Source organism: Spermophilus citellus, assembly GCF_964194105.1.
Source record: "Spermophilus citellus genome assembly, chromosome: 18".
Lineage (NCBI taxonomy): Eukaryota > Metazoa > Chordata > Mammalia > Rodentia > Sciuridae > Spermophilus > Spermophilus citellus.
The window spans coordinates 67,830,136-67,854,012 of record NC_138200.1 but is presented as its reverse complement, the minus strand read 5'-3'; the positions used below and the strand labels follow the sequence as shown (position 1 = coordinate 67,854,012).

The 23,877-nt window shown below is 59.0% G+C and overlaps 1 protein-coding gene across 1 annotated transcript; it reads left to right on the top strand.

Moving 5' to 3' along the window:
- Nucleotides 1-855: 855 nt before the first annotated feature.
- Nucleotides 856-19,581, top strand: CA5A (carbonic anhydrase 5A; the record flags this gene model as incomplete). The annotated part of the gene is made up of 8 exons (XM_081274735.1): nt 856-979; nt 1,125-1,202; nt 4,536-4,820; nt 10,946-11,064; nt 12,811-12,906; nt 13,018-13,080; nt 16,786-16,941; nt 17,910-19,581. The coding sequence occupies 8 exons, from the start codon at nt 856-858 to the stop codon at nt 18,042-18,044; spliced, it is 1,056 nt and encodes a 351-aa protein (XP_081130861.1). The 3' UTR covers nt 18,045-19,581.
- Nucleotides 19,582-23,877: the final 4,296 nt, after the last annotated feature.

Genomic DNA, 23,877 nt, shown 5'->3' with positions numbered 1-23,877 from the left:
CCCTTCAGCAACAGGGACATTCCACATGGGGTCCCTAGAGTAGTAGCATCACCTGGGCCCCGCCCCAGACCTGCCTCTAAGGTCTCAACAGGGAAGGGAAGACACTAATGCAGAATGTGGATCTCCCCGGGCCTCTCAACACTGATTCCCAGAGGTGACTTCCACGAACAGCTTTGGGCCAGCCTGGGACACTGCTCCTCACCCACAGAAGTGTGATTGCAGGTGCTGGAAGCTGTTCAAAATACACTTGCCTGAAGTGTAGACACCTTCAAACATATCCTCCCTTCTCCTCTTAGCATACCCCTCAACAGCACCAGAACACCAGATCAGAATGCTGGCCCTACCACCTTGTAGCTGTGTGCCCCTGGGCAAGCATCCTAACCTCTCTGAGCCTGAGGTTTGTCACCTGTAAAAGGTAGTTAATAACAGCTTTCACCGCACAACGTTGTTGGAAGAATGAAGTGAGGCACTTCCTGGGAAGGCATGGGGCAGTGCTTGGCCGAGCGACTACCCGCTGGAGGGCAGCTGCTGCTAGGGCTGCTCAGGCCGAGTGCGGCCCCTGCGTTAGTGCCGCGTTACCTGGCATGCAGCTGTTGGGCATCGCCGCCATTGTAACCCGGCTTTGTACACTGGTGCTGGAGAGAGCAGCACTCTGTCAGTTATGCTGTGTCCCCACACTGCTCCTGGGAGAGCAGCCAAGGGCTGGACGGCCAAAGAACACGACGGTCCTCCAGGTTGGAGTTTTTATTTTTTGGTATCACGCAGAACATTTCATGGGGTGGGTGTGGTTTGTGACTAAAAGTGATTAAAAACCACTGTCGATGTGCCTTGAGAGGAAATTCAGAATTCGGAGAAATGGCGTTAGGGTCGTCTTGTGTGGCGTGTGTGCGGGGCCACCTCTTAGCCATGTGCCGTTCCTGTCTGGGACCAGTGACGCTGTGCTGTAGCCTGAAGCCTGCCACGGTGGAGAGTCTGCGTGGTGTGACTGGCCAACGCGACCTGTCAAAGGTCTGGTCCCTGGGAGGGCAGGGTTCAGCCCCTGCCCCGCCCCGCGCAGGCCTCGCCAGGCACCGTATGAGCAGCTGTTTGGGCTCCTGGCTGTGCCTTCTGGGCTGGACTCCCAGGTCTGCTGGCTGGCCGGGTGCCCTCCGTGTCCAGTGTGCCTGACAGGTCCCTGCTCCTGGCCAGCAGCGGGGACAGTGGTCAGCAGCAAGTCCCACCCTGCACACACACTGAGTCAGGCCTGCTAACATCTCGTCTGTCCCAGCAGGTCACCCACTGACCCAGCCCAGTGGCAGTGGGGTGGGCAAGTGCTCCTTCCAGGAAGGCCTGGGAGACGGGAATGAAGCGTGCTAACTGGAGTCCACCTGGACATGAGGTGCTGAGGGAACAGGAGCAAACACCGGGCCCCTGGACAGGGACCTTGGCTTCGGCCGGCCGTGCCGCCTTGTGGGAGGCGCTCTGTGTGGGTGTTAGGTGACAGAGGTTTATTCCATCCCTTCCTGTCTGGGGCCTGCTGCGGTACCTGAGGCTGGCCTGCCTGCAGTGCTGGCCCTGGCGACACAGGCCTGGGTCAGTGCTTGAAGCCCGTCGGGTGTTCCCGTGTGTCGCCCCGGCAGGCGTGGAGGGTGACGTGCCTCTCCCAGGCAGCAGGCTCTGGGGCCAGCACAGCCATCTCCTTGTTGGTGGCCTGTGTATGCAGACAGCACCCGTCTTCGCGTCAGGAGTTCTGGGCTCCCCACGCCTGAGGGCCTCCTGTGCGTGTTTGGCTGGTCTGGACGGGGCTGCCTGGCCTGCTCACTGCCCGCTGCCTGCTGAAGTCGCTGGGACGCAGTGGAGGCTGGAGGGTGGGCTGCGCTGAGTCTCGCCCCCCAGCAGGTGTGGTCAGGATGTGGGCTGCGCTGACGGCTCTTTGGAGAGTGGGGACATGGAAGACCAGGACTGCTGGTGTTGCTCTGTATCAGAGTGGAAGCCAGAAGGCAGGCCACCGACAGGGTCCCTGTGGCTGCTACACAGTCCCATCATCCGCCACAGGCGCCCCCGTGGATGTATCTGCCAACCACAGGCCTGGCCGCTCCCCGGAGCAGCCTTGGCCGCTTTCTGTGGCCTGCAGTGTCTCTGTGGGGCGTGAGGCAAGAGCAGGGGCAAGTGTGTGTCCATACCTGTTGCAGGGCGTCCCAGTGCACGCTGTCCTAGCTGACCTCAGTAGGCCTGTTGCAGAGGTGCGCCCCAACACACTGTAATCCTCGTCCCCACACTCCAGAACATGGCATCTGGGGAGTGCTGACCGGGGAGCAGGCAGAGCCGGCTCGGGGCCCAGTGTCTCTGCCTTGCACGTTTAAAGCATTTAAAACGGCACTTGGACACTGGAGGCTTCGCATGAATTCTGCATTTTTATCTTCTCTTGGAAGAGCCAAAGGACTGTAGAAGGACTCTCACTGCCCAGGCTGAGAGCCACTGCCCACTAGGTGCACTCTCCATGTCCCACCGTCCCCACCTCTCCCAGCTGCCTCCCTGCGAGGGTGAGGGTCACTGATCACATCACCTGTTCATTTACAGAGCTTTCCTTGAAATAGGGCCCCTCAGGAGGGAAACAGTCACACGATTCTAATGGTGGAACTTCAGGTCTTGGGAGAGTGGAGGACAGGGTGGGTGGCTTCCACTGCCAGCCACCAAGAGCTGGCGAGCCAAGGCAGCCATTCAGCAGGGACGCGAAAAGGCTGGGTCTCAGTCGGGGCTAGATCCCTGGTCTGTAAAGGGCAGGTGGCCAACAACGTCAGGGCTTTCCACCCAGCACTAGAGTGTCAGAGGCCATGTAAGCATGGGCATATGAAGGGGCAGAGGGCCTACTCACGCTCTGGTTAGAGACACCATGGTTGTCATGCACGTCACCTGGGGTGGGAAACCAGGAGGGAAAACTGGAACATAAAGCAGAAAACCCACCTACTGTCACCACCACCATTTCCCACGAGAAGGACTTTTCTGTTTTATTTACTCGTTTATTTTTGTGGTGCTGGGGACTGAGTCCAGGGCCTTGTGCATGCAGAGCAAGCACTCCACCACCGGAGCTACATCGCCAGCCCCCAAGAGGGACTTTTAACACCAAAGTAGAAAAGATACAATCTCAGAATAAATACTCTATGTTTCTACAATCTTTACGTCTAATTTAGAAAAGTGTGATATGTTCTACTGGCCTCTGATGCTTACTTGTTAAACACCACCTCCTAAAAACAGTTCATCAGTATGTTAAAGAACAAAACACAGCGCTAGCCATTAGACTTTCAGGGTGGGAGACATGGTCCCAGTAGGACTATAATTCTTAATTCTTAGTTTTCTAGAATTTTTCTGAAGCTGCCCTTTGACCCTCAACTCTGTGGGTAGGAGTTTATAGGAAAGAAAATGATCCAGATGAATGTACAGAGAACTAAGACAAACTTCATTACAGCTGTTTAAATTCATGAAAAGTTGGGAAAATTCTAAATATCATCACTAAAGAATCCGGTTTAAAAACCATGGCAGCAAACACCTGGAATCCCAGCAGCTCAGAAGTCAGACAAGAGAATCCCAAGTTCAAGGCCAGCCTCTGCCACTTAGCAAGGGCCTAAGCAGTGTGTAGTGCGAGTGCACCACTAAAAAGTAATCCCTGGGCTGGGGGTGGCTGTGTGTTTAGCGCTTGCCCTGGGTTCATCCCCAGCACTGAAAAAAAAAAAGCCCCAAATCGCACCGTTGTTATTTCACCATCAGATGAACTCTTGGTACTTACCAGATGACGTGCAGAGTAGGACCCTCACTCATTTTGTTCATTTAAAAAAATGGGGGGCGGGGGGGGGGGGGCGCTGCGGCTGTGGCTCAGTGGTGAGCATTTTCCCAGCATGTGTGAGGCACGGGGTTGGATCCTCAGCACCCCATAAAAATAAATAAATCAATGCAGGTATTCTGTCCACCTACAACTTAAAAAACCCTCTCTATGAGGGCACTTCCCATAAAGCAGCCTGGGCCCTTCCACTGGGGGGAGCAGCCCTGAGCAGCTTATTTTTCTCCTACAAACCTTTCTGTGTTTTCTGAAATATTCTTTTTATTTTTTTAGTTGTTGATGGACCTTTATTTTATTGGCTTACTTATATGTGGTGCTGGGAATGGAACAGAGTGCCTCACGCGGACAAGGCAAGCGCTCTGCCACTGAACTACACCCCCAGCCCCTCTGAAATATTCCTGATCCTGGATCTTCCTTTAAAAATCAAGCTCAAGACACTTGGAGGTGGACCTGGAGTGAGGGGCAACTCTGCTGAGCTCCCGAGGCTACTCCTGCGGGTGGCGTACCTCCTGTGACCCTTCCCACAGGACAGGGCCCCATGCACTGTGTGGCCTGCCCTCCCCAGGCCCCTGCTGGGCTCCCTGTGGCCACACTCTGGACAGTGCACACAGGTGGAGGCCCTCCTAGCACATGCAGGCAGAGTCTCCACTCTGGGCGGGAAGGAGGTTCCAAGTCTCCGCGTCCAGAGCGCCTGAGTGAAGGGCCCTGGGAAGGCACATAGGCTTAGCAGCAGGGTGGCCTGGGGACTTCCCCTGCGCAGGCCCTGGGCTGTGTCCGCCATCTCCATCCAGTGGCTCAGTCAGAGTCTCTCTCCCTGTGTCCCTAGGCCAGGTCTCCAAGTCAGGGGGCACCAGGCAATCTCCCATCAACATCCAGCAGAGGGACAGTGTCTACGACCCCCATCTGCAGCCGCTCAGAGTGTCCTATGACCCCGCGTCCTGTCGCTGCATCTGGAACACTGGCTACTTCTTCCAGGTAGAATTTGACGATGCTGCTGAGCAGTCAGGTGAGTCTGTCTGGCTGGGGGTCTGTCTCCTCTTCTGTTGCACCATGAGTGGGGTCACAAGTTTAGGAAGGGGGGAACGAGAGCAGTACCCTTCCTTCCTGACACTGTGTCGGCAGGGAACAGGAGGCCCAGGAAGACTGAGGGAAGGGGCCGGGGACAGGGAGATGATGTCTCTTGAGGAGGGGAGGCCCCTTCACCTGCCCAAATGCAGGTTTAAGGGGACACAGCTTTGCTGAGGTGGAGCAGCTCCCTCCAGGCTGGGCACAGGTCAGAGCCAGACGGCCTGGTGGCACCCTGTGAGTGCCACTTCTCAGGTGAAGCCGCTGAGCGCAGAGCTGGGAAGCTCAGACCCCCAGCCGCCAGCCAAGGCCAGATGGCTCCGCCCACAGCACCCTGTCACCCCAGCAGCCTCTGGGCTCCTTTTTGCTCTGTGCATGAGGAATTCCCACATTAATTACGGCTTCTTTCCTATTGCAAGTGGCAGAAACACGACTCCAACTGGCTTAAGCAAAGAGGGAAATTTGTTGCGTCCCCAGGACAGGACCAAGCCCAGGGTGTGTAGCCATACAGCCTGCATCTCAGCGCCCTCTCTGGGCTCTGCTCTCCTTGGTGGACTCAGGCTGCCTTGGGCTGGGCCATGACTTTCCTGAGGGTGGCAAAGGTGAAAGTTCAACCTCCCGCAGAGCAAAGCAGCAAAGACCCCTCCCAGCAAGTCAGCCACAGTCCTGGGCTGAGCCGATCACAGTGACCCTGGCTAGCCCGGGGATGACCCAGCCCTGGAGCAAGCTGTGGCCAAGAGCGGAGGAAGTGACTCCCCTCAGGACCGCAGGAGTGAACAGAGTAAGAAGGAGGTCCCTGGGACATGGCGGCCTCCCGTGACCAGAGCGCCCCTGCTGTTAGGCTGCAGCCACTGTGTAGCTACTCCTGTCTGTGTAAAATGGGCCCCAGCAAGCGTCCAGGACCCCTGCTAAGTGCTGACCCGCTGTTGCCAACTGCTGCCTGGGATGGGAGACCAAGTCCACGCTGCGTGGTTTCCTCCCGCCAGCCACTAGGGACCTTGAGCACTCCTTTCTCAGTCCCCAAAGCACTCACAGTGGAGGCCACGGCTCTCTACCAGCAGGCCTGGGGACAATGTTCTCCACCGGCACAGTGCCAAGGGTGGCCTACTCAAGAGCTCAGCTACTCGACACTCAGGCTTGGAACAGAGCATGCGTCACTGGGGGACCTGGCTCCAAAGTGGGGCAGTCCACAGCCCAGGGCAGACATGGGTGGTCCTTACGCGTGACCTGTCCACTTTGTGCAGAGTCAACATCCAGCGTCTGAGGCTCCCGTTGCTTGGCCACTGCAGGCTCCTTCTTGCCCCCCAGCCCTACCTCCTGAGTGTCCTCTGCACAGACCCCACGTCCAGCCCCATGCAACATCCATCTGTCTATGCGACCTGCTCTCCTTCCACCTGTTTCCTCTCTCCCTAGCACCGTCTCCATCTTCACCTAATGAACACCTAATGAGCCCTTCCTTGGGGCTCAGCTGGGACGTCACCCCCACAGGAGGCTGTCCTTGTGTCCTGGCCGGTGTAGTGTAGGTCCCCCGCAGCAGCCTCCTTGCCCTCCCGTCACTCTCTCCTTCTCTGTCCCCGCAGAGCACAGGCTGCTGGAACTCGTCCCTCAGTACTGAGCACATGCACAGCTCGGTGCTGAGTGAGAGGTTTCTCTTTTGACACGTCCACAGCTGGCCAGGTGCCTTCTGATGGACGCTTTCCTAAGGTGTGCTTCTCCATCCACGTCTCTGCTTCCTTCCTGTTTGGGGGGCAGTGGCTGTGGTGGTGGCAAGTCTCTGCTTGGGTGACAGTGCAGTGGCCTCAGTGGTGGCAACCTGGCGACTCTGACAGCAGTGTGGCTGTTCCCTGGGCTCCCACTCGTGACAGGCACCGGGCAAGGCCACACCTGCAGCTTGGCCTCTGCCTTCATGTTCCATGAAGATGTAGCCAGAGCAGACCTCACCACATGGCCCCAGAGGCTGGGCTCAAGTCCACCTGGCTTTCAGACCAGAGGTGACACTGACGGCCTCAGAGCTGACTCCCTGGGGCACGTGAGCTCCTGTTCCGGAGCTCTGGGAGGGCCTCTCTGCCAGGCCAACACAGGTGAAGCACTGGCCCCCAGCGGTGGCCCTCACGGGCCTGGGAGAGTTGTGAAGACCTTCCTGGCACAGACGTCCTTTGCCCTGTGATGGCCACTTGGCCCCCTGGTGGCCCCCTGTGGCACGGCGTGATGTGGAGTTTTCACCGTCTTCCATTTTGTTTTGTCTTTAGCAAGACCCGGATTGAAGCCTAGGCACTTCACCAAGCCACATCGCAGCCCTTTGTATTTTAAGACAAGGTCTGGCTAAGGCTGGCCTTGAACGGGGACCCTCCTGCCTCAGTCTCTCCAGGAGCTGGGATCACACACCCAGCTTCTTTTATTCCAGTGTCTAGCCTTAAAACGGCAGGGTCTGACCAAAGCCTGCTTATTCTGGTAGAAGCCCTGAGCTGTGGGTATTGTCAGCGGAGTCCCTGTGGCAGCAGAGGCTGCGTTATCTGAGGCCACCAGTGCCAAAGCCTGCTGACGGAGGGTGTCAGGGCTGGCGCACTAGGGCCCTTCCCCTGGGGACCTCTTTTTGAACTAAAGGACTGCCCTGCCACCAAGCAGCACTCTGAAGGGTCAGTCGGAAATCGTTTCATCTGAGTCTGTGGCCTCAGGCTGGGCTCAACTTACTGGCCAGTGGCACTTGGCTTGAACCCTGCTGTGCAAGCTGGAGGATCAGCAGACCTGGCTCGGGTCACTGGGTCCTGGGCAGGTGACAACTCCCCTGAGCCTCAGTTTCCTCACTGCAGTTAGGCTGCTCTGCGGGTCAGAGGGCGGGTCAGTCTGTTGGGTACGTACACAAAGGCCCCTGCCCAGTGCCCGGGTAGAGGCGCTCCAGACCTGCCAGCTAGCCGTGCTCACAGCATGCACTGAGAGTCCTGCACCGCGGGAGCTGCATGAGCAGGAGAGGGTACGCGGAGAACCCAGGACACGGAAACCCTGGCCAGTGAGAGCTAGGCTCAGCCCGCGTCACAGAGGGGAGCCAAGGGCGGGAGGGGTGAATTCCTGGACCAGGCTCACAGTCAGGTGAGCCAGGTGAGCCTCCAGACCCAGTCCTGACACTGGGCCTGCCGCAGTGTGCTTACTACAGAAAGCCACAGAACAGGGATTTCCAGTCTTTAAATAAACACCCTTGCCATGGGCTGGTGGCTGTCTTTGCCAGTGAGTTCTAATTTTGGAAACATTGTCACAGTGAGAATCTTCTGTTCCAACTTGAACATGCCCTAGCTGTTGGCCCCTCCCTGGCCGCCCCTCCCTGGCTTTAGCTGCAGAGGCTCCTTCTGGCCTTCTCCTGCAAGGGCTGTGCTTCTGCTCCCGCCCTTTCTCCTGGAAGGCCCCCCCATTCCTGGTCCGTTTCCACCTGTGTGCCACCAGGGGGCGCTCCAGCCCAGCCCAAGACCCAGGAACCCTCTGCATGTTTCCTTACAGAGAGACCAGGCCAGCCTTTCACACTCCCTCCTGGCAGGGCTGTCGCAGGTGTCTCCCCTGTTTTTATTTAATTACGCAGCAGTTTTTGTTGTTGTTCTGTTTTGTTTTTTGGTGTGTGTGCGAGCTGGCTGGCTCTCCAGCCTGGGGTAACCATGGTTTCAATCAAGACCTTTGTTTACATGCAAGTGAGCAGTCGCCCGCCCGTCTGCAGAACAGGCCCGTTAAGGAGGAACATTCTGGCTTGCCATGGGAAGGTGCCCAGGATCCCAAAGGACAGATTCTAACTGAAAGTTTCTTACTTAAGTGGGTGTTGTGTTTTGCTGCTGGTGAGGCATTTCTGTGAAGCGTTCTGGGCAGCTGGGCCTTGGGGAAGAGTGCTCACAAATCCAGGCCCCGCGGCGTCCTGCTGCAGGGCCCAGAGCCAGCCTTCTGGGGTCCAGCCCGACCTGCAGGGCTTCACGTCCCTGAGGAGAGCAGGGCTCGGCAGTCGCCTGCACCTCCCTGTCTCTGGGCTCTGCTCCTGCTCTCCACTGCTCGACAGGTCTAGGTGACTCCTGTTTCTCCTAACCCAGCTGCAGGCCTTGAAGGATAGAGCCGGCCGCAGAGCCAAGCCCTTCCTCTGCCTCCGTACACGGCAGAGCCAAAGCACCCAGCGGTCCCCACCAGGAAGGAGGGCCGGGCGACTTTGTGGGTAAGCCCTGCTGGTGGAAGTCCAGCTGCGTCCAGCTGGTGCAGGACCCATGCTTTTCTGGGGACATCATTCCTTAGGGAGACCTGCCCCTGTGCCTACCCAGGGTCCTAGGATGTGTGAGCTGGAGGGGACAACGAGCAACAGCTGGCAGCTCTTTTTTAAAAATAGTGAAGGAGTTGAAGTCCTGAAAGTCTCTGTGATGTGTGGTCACCACCAGCGTCGTCACCATCACCTGACAGCATCTCACAAAGTGACAGTTTCTCCATTTTCCTGCCAGCAGGCCTCCTTTTAAAGGTAGAGATGCTCTGGCTCAGAGAAGCTAAGCCACCTGCCCAAGATTACACAGCAAGTTGGAGGCAAAGCCAACTTGCCAATCCAGTCTTTGAGTACTTGTAGTGTCCGGTGGATTTTTCTAGAAATCCTAGACAGTTCCCAAGCTGCCAGAAGAAAGGCAAAATCCCACTGTGACACACAGACCTGCTTATCCAGTGGCTGAGTGACTGGACAAACAAGTCAATGAACTGACCATTCCCATTCCTTCACCTGCAGGGGTCCACGGGCACCTTCAAGGACCCTTCCTTGAACTAAGTGCTGAACCTGGTGGAAAGAGCAATGGGCCTTGCCTTGAGATATGACAGGGTGACCCTTGGCTGGGCCTGGTCAGCTGCATCCACCAGATTGCATCCAGTCCAGCTGTCCAGGGCGTCAGTATAGAGATGACGCCGTCAGGCGTGGCTGTCCCCGTGGTCCCTCCAGCTCGCCCCCCGTGGCTAACAGGTGCATGTGGTGCCGTGAGGATCCTGGGGTGGCCAGGACTGCTATCCCTTCCAGGGGGCTCTCCTGGCCTGGCAGCATTGGCAAGCCGCTGCGCTCACACCCCATGCCTTCTGCTGCGAGTACTTCCTGTGCGGACAGATGCACTGGGTGCTCCGTGGCATCCTTCACCCAGGGTCATTCCCCTGTGCTGGCCACTCGGGGACCTGACAGCAGCCAGGCCCGGGAGGGCCATGCAGAGCACACTGTGCAGCGGGTGCAGCCGGGCCCCTCAAGCTGCCTGAGCCACTCCCCAGCTCTGCAGCCAGTAGCGCGCAGTGGCCGGCCTGGGCACCCCGCACTCCTTCCGGCCGAAAACGAGAAGCCCCGACTGTCTCCACATGAGCAGCAACTGAGGGTTGAACTACAGGCATCACGTCATCCGGAGTCTGCTGAAGTGCAGACCCCAGCCCTGCCCTGGACTGTGGAGCCCTCTCCCCCAGGGATGCAGGCTGTGTTCTGAGCCTGAGCGTCAAGCTAGCCGAGCTCTTGAGGAGGCCACCGTTGGAGAACAGTGCTCCCAGGCCTGCTGGTAAGAGCCGTGGCCTCCACAGCGAGTGTCTCAGGTGACTTAGAAAGGAGTGCTCGTGTAGCCTGGTTCAGCGGTGGGCCTGGACTAAACAGAGCTGTGTGGGATCGGGATTGGTGAGCAGGTGGCACGTTGCTCCCCAGAACATGTTCCCGGAAAGGCCTTGCTCCCTGTGTGTTGTGTTATTGAGTTACTTGGTGATAGGACTTAAACCTCCTTTTTAATTCAAGAAAATCCCAGAAACTTATGGGACAGGTGTGCATTTCGGGTGCCTCTGCCCTGGGCAGGAGCCGAGGCTCTCACTGCCACTTGCAGGCCGTGTGCGGCGCCTGCATGCATTCAAGCGTTTTCTGTAAACAGGGTCAGCCTGTGCGGGCGAGGTGGTGGGCAGAGGGGACCAGAAAGAGGAAACCCTGCCCTTCAACTTGTCCCTTCAACAAGGCACCAAGCTCCAGAGTGAACTTGTACCAGATGCAGATGGTGCCGCAAGCACCGCCGTAGCCCGAGGGGAGCTCAGAGTCACAGACTGCGCTTTCCTTCGCAGGGATCAGCGGGGGGCCTTTGGAAAACCACTACAGACTGAGGCAGTTCCACTTCCACTGGGGAGCAGTGGACGAGCGGGGCTCGGAGCACACAGTGGACGGCCACACATACCCGGCAGAGGTTCGTAGGTGACGTGGGCCAGGTAGCGCGAGTCCCCGTGTTTTCCATGTGCCAGGCTCTCCTGCAGATGCCAGCCATCCCAGATGCCCAGATGTGAGGCACTTCCTGGGACCCAGGACTTTCAATGCCCCGGGCAGAGCAGTTAGCACCCCACCACCCACTTTATCACACCATTGTCCAAAGAGGAGGGTGATGCAGGCATGCTCAGTTAGCAGAAGAAGAGACAGGGGGTCTGAATGGTGATGATCATGCATCGCAGTGGAGTGGTCAGTGGTGACTTTCAGACACAGAAAGAACTGGACCAGCATCCATGAGGCTGCCATCTCCACCCTGTGAGTACCACACTGCCTTGTCCACTGGTCACACCACTGTCCCCACTGAACCCTGAATCTGTGTGCCTCCCAAGTGACGGGTTGGTTGGGTTCATCTTGTCCCACGGTGCCCACGGGGGATGTGTGCATGAGCTCTGCCTGCTGTCACCTCTGCTCTTGCACACAGAGGCACCTGCAGGGTGGGCTGTGGCTCCTCCTCCCCTGAGTGTTCCTTTCAGGTAGTGGCTGTGTGCCTGCCACTTGTTCCCAGGGAGGTCATTGCAGTCGACTGCCAGGGTCACAAATGAGAGCAGGGGACCCACGGGGCTGCCTCGGAGTCAGGCGGGGCCTGGTCCCTGCGGCCTTCTCTGGGGTGTGGAGGTCAGGTGGGAAGGCAAACCTGGCTGCAAAGAGGGGTCTATGAAGGGAAATGACTCAGGGGGGCCCGCGGGCCCGGCAGCCCCTATTTCTAGGGCCTTGAGCCCCAGCCCCAGGGAGCTCCAGGTGGGCAGCGTTAGACACACCCTGGATCCCAGGGGCCCTTGGCCAGGCAACTGGCTCCTGCTGGGAGTGAGGTCTGCGAAGAGCACATGGGCCCCGTGCCTCGGCAGAGTGCGTCCAGGAGCCCGGGGACTCGTGGCCTGGGCCACCTCTAAGCCAGGCACTTAGCAGAAACACGAACATTCGTCCCTGGGTCCTGCAGGGCACTGGCCCCAGCACCCTTGGGTACCAACCCGCGGGTGCTCGAGCCCATCATGTGCCTGGTGGTGCGTGTGCGCAGGACTCATCCCGTCCTGCAGGCTCTAGGCCATCTGCAGGTCACCTGCTCCTCCAGCCCAGACACAGCGTCTTGACCCAATGTCTTTAATCTGCGGTGGTCTGAACCCCCCAGAGTAGCACCCAAGGCAGAGGGCCAGCTGCGCAGAGGCCCAGGCCCCTCCTGGGGGAGCCACACCATCCCCTGGACACTGGCCAACCTTCCACTCCCGTGAGGGACCCCTCCCCAGCTCACCCCCGGCCTCCAGGCAAACCCGTCTCATCGGCCAACTCTGGCATGGAGTCCAGCAGACGTCCGCCACCCCAGATCCATTTTCCTACATCAGAAACTGAAGGAGTGTTAAAGCCCCGGGGAAAGTTCAGGGCTGGGCTCCAGGGTCAGGAGGGGGCAGCATCTGGAACCCACTTCCCCATTGCAGTCCTGGGCTGTGTCTGGCGTAATCCCGTGGCCCTCTTCTTCCTTGTAGTCACAGTGGCCTCCCCCTTGCCCCAGGCCTGTGGCCTTGCCAAGTGCCTGGGAGCCCCAGGGTGCTGGCCTCCTGTGCGCCGGGCGGCCATAACACGATTCACTAACGTGATGGAGTGGCCTCTGTGTCGGCCCCATGGAGGCCGAGCACCTGGTGTTTCCAGCCGCTCACACCCGGCCGCTGTGTTTCAGCTGCACCTGGTTCACTGGAACGCTGCGAAGTACCCAGCTTACGAGGAAGCTGTCCTGGGGGAGAAGGGCCTGGCCGTGCTGGCCGTGTTCCTGCAGGTAAGGGCGCCCGCAGGGCTGCAGCACCCACCGGGCGGCCCCTCTCACAGCCCCGCACAGAGGCGTGTTCTCAGCCCCCTCTCCGCTCACGTCTGTGCCTGTGCCGTGCAGGTGGGGGCCCGCCACGAGGCCCTGCAGAGGCTGGTGGACGTCTTGCCAGAAATAAAGCACAAGGTGAGCTCCGTGTCTGGGGAGCAGCTAGCTGGACAGGCAGACTATTCAGAGGAGCCCCTGGGCGGGAGAGTGCAGTGGCACCAGCGCTGTGCTGGGACTGGGGTGGGGTTCCCCATAGGTCCTGCCTGACTCCGGGAGGCCACCTCTCCCCTCAGGGACTCCAGACCCCGTTCTTCCTCAGCTCGTCTGCTGGGGTCGACTGGGGTGTCCCGGGATCAGGCAGCTTTCTGAGGGTCGGACACTCCTGCCTGCCCGTGGGACTGCTCTTATCATCACTGATTTGCTTTTAAAAATCTTTAGCTTGGTCCGAGGCGATGACATCCACTGGTCATCAAGTTCCTTCTAAAGCAAATCAGAACCTCACTCTTGACCCGTGTGCCACCGGGCGTGCTCTGGGAAGGTCTTAATTCAGATCACCCCTGTCCTGGAGAACATGGAGCCCAGAGAGGGAAGGGAAGCTGTCATGTGGCCAGCCCCGGCTGGTCCTGCCAGTCCCTACAGGCGACCTTTGCACACCTTAGTCACTGGCATGGCTCAGAAAGGTGACAAGGAGGACAATGTCGCTTTTCTCCAAGGTCAGCCCAGAGAGGACTTTGAGGGAGAGGTGGAAATTCCAAAGAAAAGGGTTTATTTATTCAGTACCGAACAAAAGAGTCCCCAGGAGGAAGGAGCCAAGGTGGCCGCGGGCGGGCGGGGTCTCTTCCCCCAGGGCCGCAGGGCCAAGGGCCCAGAGGCTGCACTTGAAAGCCAGGCAGCCCTTCCTTGCCAGCTGACGAGGCTTTGATCTCCCACCTCCTCCCCTTGGTGCCGACCTCCAAGCGGTCACCCCCACTGCGCTTCCCCCCTCAGAGGGCCTCAAGGCCAAGGAGCCAGGCCCCTGCCAGAATAAACCTGGGGTGCGGATGTTTCCCAGCCAGCCCCCGACCCCGGCAGGGTGGGCTCCACCTCTTGGTGGGAAAGAAGAAAGCTGGCAGCACAGCCATGTTTATGGGGGTCTGATTTCCTCCCCTGGGTCTGCAGAGCTCTTCCCCCATGAGTGCACACAGAGTGTTCTGGGCAAACCCCCAGGGAGACCTGGGTTGGGGACTATTGCGGAAGTGCTGCCAGGGCTTAGTTCTGGTTCCAATGCTGATCGCTGGGCCACAGTCTCCCGGTGAAAAATAAGGCTGAGACTCCAGAGATGAGGGGACTTTATGAGGCGGGAGACCAGCCTTGGAGGGCCTCAAGGTCAGGGGATGGGAGGCACCTGAAGGTCACCTGGCCCAGCTTTCCAGTCTGCAAGCCTCGACTTCTGGGCGTTCCCACAGCAGAACAGTGTGAGCCACTGGGCTCAGGGCAAGTACTCAGCCTCTCAGAGCCTGGATGCCCGCTCTGTGGAGACACAGCAGGGGGCACACACGGGGGAGGGGAGGGCAGACCCACACCTGCACACCTGCTGCGTGACGCCTGGAGTGCGAGTCCCCCGGCTGCAGCGGCCTTTGTCACAACAGTGCTTTCCCTTAGCTACCCCAGCGTTGTGCCCTTGGAGAGTCCTGGAAACTCCTAGACCAGGGCAACTCTGACTCCCTGAGGTTGGGTGGTAGTAGGAGTGGCTCTGGGCCAAGTGGCTTGCTGTGCCTCTCACCCCTGGGTACTCTGTGAGTCCCTCCCCAGGGAGGCCACCTGAAGCAGCCCACTCCTCCCCTGGGGTTCCAAGCTCAGGAGACCAGTCACTTGGCACCACCACTCCTCCAGGCCAGGCTGCCCTGAGCCCAGCACCGGAGCTGGGAGACAAGCGGCAGGGACCCAGGTGTCCCTCCCTGCTCCGGCCCTCCCCCGGGGCCTCCTAAGCACCGCCGCTCAGGGCACCCACTTCTGCAGGGTGCTCCGGGCTCAAGGGCACGGCTTCAAGAAGGAGCCAGGTGGACTCACGGTCTCTTCCATGCCTTGGCTTCCACAGCCACCCGCGTCACTTCTGTGACGTCCTGCCCACCACCCAGCCATGGGAACCTGCCTGGGCTCAAGCGGGAGACAGCACCTCCAAATTCTGCTGGAGGGAAAAGACAGCACTCTACCTAGGTCTCATCTTCAATCTCTCAAATGGCCCCATGGGTCCTTCCTCTGGGTTAGGACTGTCACCTCTTGGGGAACCAGAGCTCAGTGAGGCGAGGAACCTGCCCTGGGACACACAGCCAGTAGGTGGGGACAGTTTATCGAGGGCAGTGCCACCTGCAGCCAGCCACCGAGACGCCCTCCGCCACCGCCCTTTGCTCCTGCCCCGGAGGTCCGCCTCTTCTCCCCAATTTCATGCTCTCTGGCTGAGTCCTGTGGACTTCCGTGGGCACGCCCGTCCTAAGAAAGTAGGACAGCAGCTTATGGACCAGGACAGTGGTGTCACCGCTGTTGACCGGTGGCCAGGCCAGGTCAGAGTGGAAAGTAGAGGTTTATTAAAGGACAGCAGAAGACTTTCCCGGAGGAAGAAGGGGTTCCAAGAGACGGAATCCGTGGAAGTGCGGCTGTCTCCCCTTTTACAGTTCCTTCAGTGATGGGATGTAGGTGGGAAGGCCCGAAGGGTGGGGCACAGGGGGGCCAAAGAAGTGATCTGGGCAGGAAGGACTTCTGAGTCAGCATCTTCAAGTTTGCTGGGAGCTGTTTCATTGACACTTCTTTGGGATGGGCTCTGGGCCTTGGGGACATTAACATTCCATGAGTTGTCCTGCAATTCCCGGACTTCGTTAACATTCCAAGAGTTGTTCTGCTTTTCCGGGAATTCATTCTCAACATGGCCTCCATTTTGGATCTTACTCGATATTAGGCCCGATTTACCTAACTACACTGACTACCTAACTTTAAATCTGGCTTCAGTGGGACCCTGGAGTAGACGCCTTCACCCATGGCCACCCCACACACCGGGCGTCCCAGTGTTGCCTTCTAGCCAGGTGCCTTGAGGTCCTTGAGGAAGGGCCTTGACGTGGGGGGGTCATCTGCAATGGAACATGACCAGAGCATTCACACATACACACACAGTGTGACCAGCCCCGAGGACTGGGGCAGAAGGCCACACGCCTGAGACCCCACACATCCAAGACACCCAGCACCAGCAACCCCGGAGCTGGAAAGCAGACCGGCACCCCGGTGAGGGGTCCTCTGCGGTGAGAAGACCAAGATGTGGGGTCCCACACCGCAGTGTTCAGGCACGAGCAGGAAAGCGGGCCCCTACTTCAGAGTGGACGACACATGAGGACGTTAGCTCAGGGGCATCGCCGGCACAACCCACCGAGCGCAGGCCTCCACTCAGTGAGGTACACGGAGTGGTCATCACCAGCCAGCAAGGGGCACGGTAGATGCCAGGGCTCCCGTGGGGAGCTGGTGGGTGGGATGGCCTTGGGTGTGGAGGGTGGCACAGTCCCAGAGCCCAAGATGGCTGCACAGCGGGAACATGCGGGTGCCCTGCTGCGTTGGTAAAGGCGGGTGGGGACCAGCGTGTCCCCGTGTTTCATCACAGTAGAGCAGTGTGAGCTTTCCACGCATGGCCAGAGGCTCGAGAAGGAGCGCTCTCCAGGGAAGTCGTGAGTCTTGGGTGGAAACCTCTGTCCCTGCTTCAGAACGAGGCAGGGGCAGCTGCATAGAGTGGCCTGTTCGGGAAGCACCTCCCCGACGGAGGGCGGCCGCCCCACTCCCTCCCGCTCCAGCACTGACACTAGGGCCCCCGGTTCTTGCTCCCAGGACAGGCGGGCGGCCATGGGCCCCTTCAACCCCTCCTGTCTGCTGCCTGCCTGCCAGGATTACTGGACCTACTCGGGCTCCCTCACCACCCCGCCCCTGGCAGAATCCGTCACCTGGATCATCCAGAAGCAGCCCGTCGAGGTGGCTGCAAGCCAGGTGAGTGGGCTGGGACGGGGTCCTGGCTGGGTGGGGGTCTCCTCACCCTGGAGCTGGCCCTCGGGCACCACTGATGTCCCTGGCCCGCCCTGACTGGGAGGAGTCCCAGCTGTGTGGGCTGGTGGAGAAGGAGCCAGGCTCCGCCCGTCACAGGTCTCCTGACACTGAGCTGCTGGGGTTAGGGTTAGGGTTGGGGTTAGGGTTGGGGCGGGGGAGACAGCTGGATCTTCGCAGTCCCTGAGCCCAGTGTTTGCACAGGACCTGCTCACGTCCCCAGTATGCCCCAAGTCATCCCTCGATTACTTTTAATACTTAACACGATGTAAGTGTCATGTAAATGGTTTTCTTGTTCGGGATAAGGAACAGAGGAAATGTCTGTACATGTTCAGTACAGACAGAATTTTTGGGGGGTAGTAGTTTTAACTTCTGCATGGGTTGAATCCGAGGATGCAGAACCCACAGATGTGGAGGAGTGGCAGTGTGTGCTAGTCACCTAGGACTGTAACAAAGAGCTCCAAACTTCATCACTGATAGTGGGTGTTTACTTTCTCTCAAAGTTTCTGTGGGCTTAGGAACTGGCTGGTCCTTGCTTGCGGTCCCTTGTGGGGCCACAGTGCCCTGAGCAGGAACTGCTCCCTCCTGACAGCTCGGTGGGGGCTGGAGGACTCATCCCCGGTACTGGCACGAGGCTGCTGGCTGTTGGATGGGGGCCTTACTTCCTGTCCTTGTGGCTGTCCACGGGGCTTTTGAGTTTTCCTATGGTAGATGGTTTCCTCCAGAGCAAGTGGCCTTAAAGACCAAGGTGCCAATCGTGATGCCTCTAAGACCTTCCCTTGGGAGCCGCCTGGCATCACGTCCAGTGTCCTCTACACAGGGCCATCCCTGATCTGGCGTAGGAGGGGCCTGTGCCAGGTGTGAGGGACCCAGGGGCAGGACGGCTGCCTGCACTCTCCTTCGCTCTCTTCCAGGTCTCCGCCTTCCGGGAGCTCCTGTTCTCCCCACTTGGTGAAGAGGAGGAGTTCATGGTGGACAACTGTCGCCCACGCCAGCCCCTGATGGGCCGGAGGGTCCGCTCGTCCTTCAGGCCACTCAAGTGGGGATGAGGTCCTAGAACCGTCACGTCCACATAGTAGGCAGCGCGGACCCTGCAAAGGTTCCCACTCTGATGACTGTGCTTCTCGGATTAAAAGAGGAAGAGCGTTGTTCCCATGATGTGCTTCTAAGTTGCAAGGGAAAGAAATCACTAAGAAATCACTAAGGACAACGCCTCAGGGCACAGGGAACAGATGCTGAATGTCCTTGTCTTGTGGGAACCAGGGCAGGCAAGTAGAAGGTGGTCCCCGGGGCCAGCAGCCACCAGGGCCAAGGCTACCCACTCGCCTCTCTCAGCTATACTCGTCCCCCTGCATAGGGGTGTCCTCCACTGTCCACTCTCCAGGCCACCCCAGAGTCCCCACACCACACAAGACCAGGACTAACACCCTTCTCCCCAGTTCCCAGTCCCCAGGGGTCTCAGTGTCCTTGGCCACTGGAACACAGAAGGAGGGACTTTGTGGCCTCTCTGGTTAAAGGACCCTTGCGATCATGTGTCCACCACATCATCCAGGATGACCTCCCGTCTCAAGCCCCTCAAATTGATCCCCTGTGTGGGCCCCCTTTTGCACACAAGGTCTCATAGCCACAGATTCCAGGATTAGGATGTGGACATCTCCAACTCCGAGACCCGCACTGGGGTGGGGTGTGGGGCTGGAAGGGGCAGGAAGAGGGGTGCCCCTCCCTGCCTGCTCTTGGACTCTGGCTCCTGGCTCAGCTCCTCTGCACTGCGGGAAGGCAGAGGCCCACTGCGTCGGGGCCTCAGAAGCCCCTGTGTTCCCCAGGTGCCGTCCTGCCGCAGCTGCCACCCTGGCTTCCTGCAGTCTCTAGGCCAGGCCCTGACCCTGTGCCTTGGGCTCCTGCAATGACTGTCTCACTTTCCTCTACCTCGCCCCTCACCCTGCCCCCGTGGGGCTGGGTCCTGCTGCCTCCTGCCTCCACCTGGAGTCCCCCGGCCTCTGCACCAGGCTCCGCCATCCTGCTCCAGGCCTGACCCTGTGTCTCCCAAGATCTGCCGCCAGGTGTGCCCTGTACTTGCTGCTTCTGCATCCGGGAACTTAAGCTCCTTGGGGCAAGGACAATTGAGCCATCTAGGATAGAGCCTAGCACGGGCCGGGAGGGGGCCGGGAGGGGGCCGGGAGGGGTGCTTGGTGAATGCCAGTGAATGATGGGCCAGCCTCAGAGCTCCTGGCAGCTCCTTCCACCAAGGGCACTGGCCCACCAGGAAGCCCGCCGGCCGCCGCTGAAGCCCTGGATCCAGACTGCCCGCTGCTCCACCTGGGCAAATTGTGAGCCAACAGCTGCCCTTCTGCCTCTCAGCAGGAATTTTTTGTTTTTGTGTTTTTCCTGATCATGTGCGTAGATAAAATCCCCACCAATATAATATTTTTATTTTATAGCATTAAAATTCTTCCTTCAGGGGAGACGGGGTTCTGCAAACAACCTAATGGGCCTCTCTGAACATCAGCTCACTGTCAGATAAACCTTGGGAAACGGCACAGGAAAACAAGTAGATGCTGCTGTCTGTCCAGCCCAGTGATGACCCCTGTGGCTCTGGGGACACAGGATAAACCCTCACTGAGCTCCTCAAACAGCCTCAGGGATCAAAGTTGGCGCTGCACCTGCAGCTTCCTTTGGCAGAGGCTGGGGTTGTTCCGTCTCAGGCCTTCCTGTGGCGGCCGTGACCGGCAGCCTGGCCCCCGCAGAAAGCAGCAAGCAGCTTCCCAGAGCATATCTCTTCCTGCAGAGACCAGTGCCCACGCCTGGCGATGGCCGCCCCTGGAATGTCCATCAAGGAGGCCATAGAACTCTCCTTGTTTCCCAGGGGCTGGGTGACACCTGGGTGGCCTGGAGCTGGTTCTGACACTGGATCCTGTCTCTGGGACAAGTGGAGATATTCTTCGGTGTACTTTGGACCCCCAAGTATTTCTTGTCATTTGGGAAAGCGCAGCCATTGCTGAGCCTCTGGCGACGGGGCTGCCGTCCGTGTGAATGTGAGTTCGTGGCTCCGTGGCCTCTCGTGGACCCAGGTCGGCTCCTAGGGTTCTGGAGGTCAGAAGCCCAAAGTCTTCCACTGAGTGGCGTCAGGGTGTGGGTGCCTTCGGGAGGCCCTGGCCCTGCAGTTGCTCGGCCCCTGCAGACAGGACACCAGCCCTGGGACGGGACCTGGAGGGCCTCTGCGCACTAGTGAGTGTCAGGGTCACCAGCGTCACCAGGAGGCCCGCTCCTCCCAGGCCCCAGGTGTTGACTCAAGGCTGTATTTAAAGAAGAAAGTGTTTTGCTTTTAGGAGATCACGTCTGTGTCATGTTGGCTGAGAGGTCATGCAGGCCTGGGTGCCCAAACACAAGTGGGAAAGCAGAGGTCTGCTGCAGGTGCTCCTGCCCTGCTCCTGTGACTGGCTCCCCTCACTCAGGACCTTTCAGTGAGGAGTGTCTGCCCGCTGCAGGCTGCGCTGGCACCAGAGGCCGGGCACACAGCGGGCCGCACTCCCGCACCAGGCTAACCTTTCCCCACACGCTCGGTCCTCACCCACTGCAGGCCAGGGTCACCCGGGGAGGCCGCCCTCATTCCGAAGCACGCAGTGCCGTCATTTTCAAATCTCTCCAGGTGGCTGCGTGGCGTAGGAGGGACAAGAGCTATAGGGAGTCCTACCAGTGTCCCCTGAAGCCCTTCCTTTCCTAGTGGGGAAACCGAGTCTCACTTGCCAGGCTGAGAAGCCTGGAGGTCTCCCCTAGGCACGGGGCGGGCAGCTCATTGCTCCTGCCCTTCAGTGTGTGCAGTTAGTAAAGGAAAAGTGTGGAGTAAAGGAGAGAAATCTCTGGACGTCAAGACCAGAGGACAGCGTCCACCATGACTGCAGTCGAAGGAAGGCCATCAGAGAGGAGCGCCTGCGCCACCACCTGCCCCAGGAGGTGCCACCCTGCTGGCTCTGGAGGGGTGAGATGGAGGTCGGGTCTTGGGGTCCAGCTCTGGTGGCGACAGAATCTACAGCCAACTCTCCACAAGCTGTCCGCTCCCAGGGGCCCGGGGACAGAGGGAGGAAGGACCGGGCACCCAGGCTGGGGGTCCATGGACTGTGCCATGCTGTCGTGCCCACCCCCTGGGGCTGGCAGTTTGCCTTCTTCATTTCAGCCGTGACAGGGACTTTCCCCCGAGAACACGGAGTCTCTGCCTCCTGAAAATGTGGTCTCAGGGGCTATTTTAAGAGCTGATGTCAGCCTAGAGAGGCGGACGCACCCGGGAAGGGACCAGGCTGCACACACAGCCCTGGAACGCAGGGGAAAGACGCAGGTCGGAGCCCTCAAAGCACCGGCACAAAAACAAACAGGGCAGCTCCCAGGCCTGGCCGCGCGGAGGGGTGGCCGGGGCTGCGTTCTGAGGAGCCCCAGGGCCATTGTCCTGGGAACTTCTGGCCAACGTGCAGAGCTCCTTCCCTTTGCTTTCATGTTCTGCTCCTTTGTAAGATCACAGAGTGCAGAACCGCTGCGGGCCCCGCCTGGGACCTCCCCTGCACGGGCTGCTGTGGGCTGTGGCCAGGCCTCGCCGAGCGGCCCCCCGCCCCGGCCAGCCTCTGGGGACAGCGCCCACTGCCCACTACCCCTCCCCCTCCCCATTGCTGTCCCTGGGCCATCCAGGACCCCCGGCCTCTCTTTCCCAGGAACATTCCTAGGGGCCTAGGTGCCACCTCTCCCCTGCCGAGTCCCCGCATCTCCCCAGGAAGGCCCCGGAGCCCGAGGATGTGTGTGCGCATGCTGACCGGGCTTCACTGACTCCCCCTCCTGCCCCCAAGTGCGCTGTGGCATTTGCTGCCATGTGCCCAGCTCAGCACCCATGGCCCCCTCACAGGAAATGGTGCTTCCATCCACCCAGCACCAAAGCCAGACTCGGGGTCTCCCTCTGTCGGGAGTGTGTGTCCTTGACTTACACAGACACACCCATGTCTTCCCACAGGCCAGGATTTACGCTCCGCGGCAGCAGCTCTCTGGATACTGTGGCCGCCCGCGGTCCGAAGCCTGGCAATGGCAGATCCTTTATTCTGATCTTAATCTCTAACATCTAAACACTCAAGCCACACATCTGCCTCCACAGCTTTTTGTTACAGAAGGGCTAAGGAAGGGTTGAGGCAGCCACAGGGTCCAGGAGGCTGAGCAACGGCAGAGGCAGAGAGCACATGTGGACACAGTCGCTGCAGGTGGTCGGGTAAGAGGAGGAACCAGCAAAGAGCTTGTTCAGAGCCAGGGTCCACATAGATGGCAGCTGCAGAGTGTCAGTATGGAGGCAGGTTGAGATGTCAGTGTGAAGTGGGGCTTGGTGATTGTCACAATCTGTTAAGCCCAAAGACAGGCTGGGGATGTGGCTCAAGTGGTAGCACGCTGGCCTGGCATGCATGCGGCCCGGGTTCGATCCTCAGCACCACATACCAACAAAGATGTTGTGTCCTGGGCTGGGGATGTGGCTCAAGCGGTAGCGCACTCGTCTGGCATGCGTGCGGCTCGGGTTCGATCCTCAGCACCACATACCAACAAAGATGTTGTGTCCACCGAAAAAACTAATAAATAAATAAAATTCTCTCTCTCTCTCTCTCTCTCTCTCTCTCTCTCTCTCTCTCTCTCAAAAAAAAAAAAAAAAAAAAAAAGCCCAAAGACAGAGATTCGGAGGTTGGTCACTGAGATGACACTTCTGGGCAAGTCTCGTGATAAGTGACAAGGTGATGCAGTCAGGGTGCCGCCCTTTATGGGTCTCCAGTGAGAGCACTGCTTCATTCAGGTCTGGGTGTCTGAAAAGCTCATGAGTCCAACACGCGTTGGGTCACCCACCATGCATGGCTTCTGGTTGATTTGGTAAGCTCACAGTGGTCATTCTCATTAACATGATCAATTTATTTTTCAATTACGACTAATGGTTCTGCCAGTGGGTGGTGGTGGTTCACATGTACAAACAAGGTGGAGTCCTCCACCTCAGCACTCAAACCCAAACTGGAGTAGTCTAGGGAAAACACTAGTGTCACCAGGGCAGGTGCAGCCTGAGGACTGCTGTTCTGTACACCATGGAGTCACCAGGGCAGGTGCAGCCTGAGGACTGCTGTTGTGCACACCATGGAGTCACCAGGGCAGGCGCAGCCTGAGGACTGCTGTTGTGCACACCATGGAGTCACCAGGGCAGGCGCAGCCTGAGGACTGCTGTTGTGCACACCATGGAGTCACTCAGGGCAGGCGCAGCCTGAGGACTGCTGTTGTGCACACCATGGAGTCACCAGGGCAGGCGCAGCCTGAGGACTGCTGTTGTGCACACCATGGAGTCACCAGGGCAGGCACAGCCTGAGGACTGCTGTTCTACACCTGATGGAGTCACTCAGGGCAGGCACAGCCTGAGGACTGCTGTTGTGCACACCATGGAGTCACCAGGGCAGGCACAGTCTGAGGACTGCTGTTCTACACCTGATGGAGTCACTCAGGGCAGGCACAGCCTGAGGACTGCTGTTGTGCACACCATGGAGTCACCAGGGCAGGCACAGCCTGAGGACTGCTGTTCTACACCTGATGGAGTCACTCAGGGCAGACACAGCCTGAGGACGGCTGTTCCATACACCGTGGAGTCACTTGGGGGGGGGCGCAGCCTGCTTTCCACCCCTGTGGTCTCCCTCAGCCCTTATTCCCTGTCCCATGGCATTGGTGAGGGCTATTGGGGGTTCCCTGAAACCACTGTACCTCCGGGGTCCCTCTCCTGTCCACTTCTGCTGCAGCCTGACTAGGACCTCTCACCTTCAAGCTTAGCCACTTGTCTTCTAGCCTCTGTCCCTTCACCCCTGTCCCCACCAAACCCCTCATCTCTGAACAGGGGAG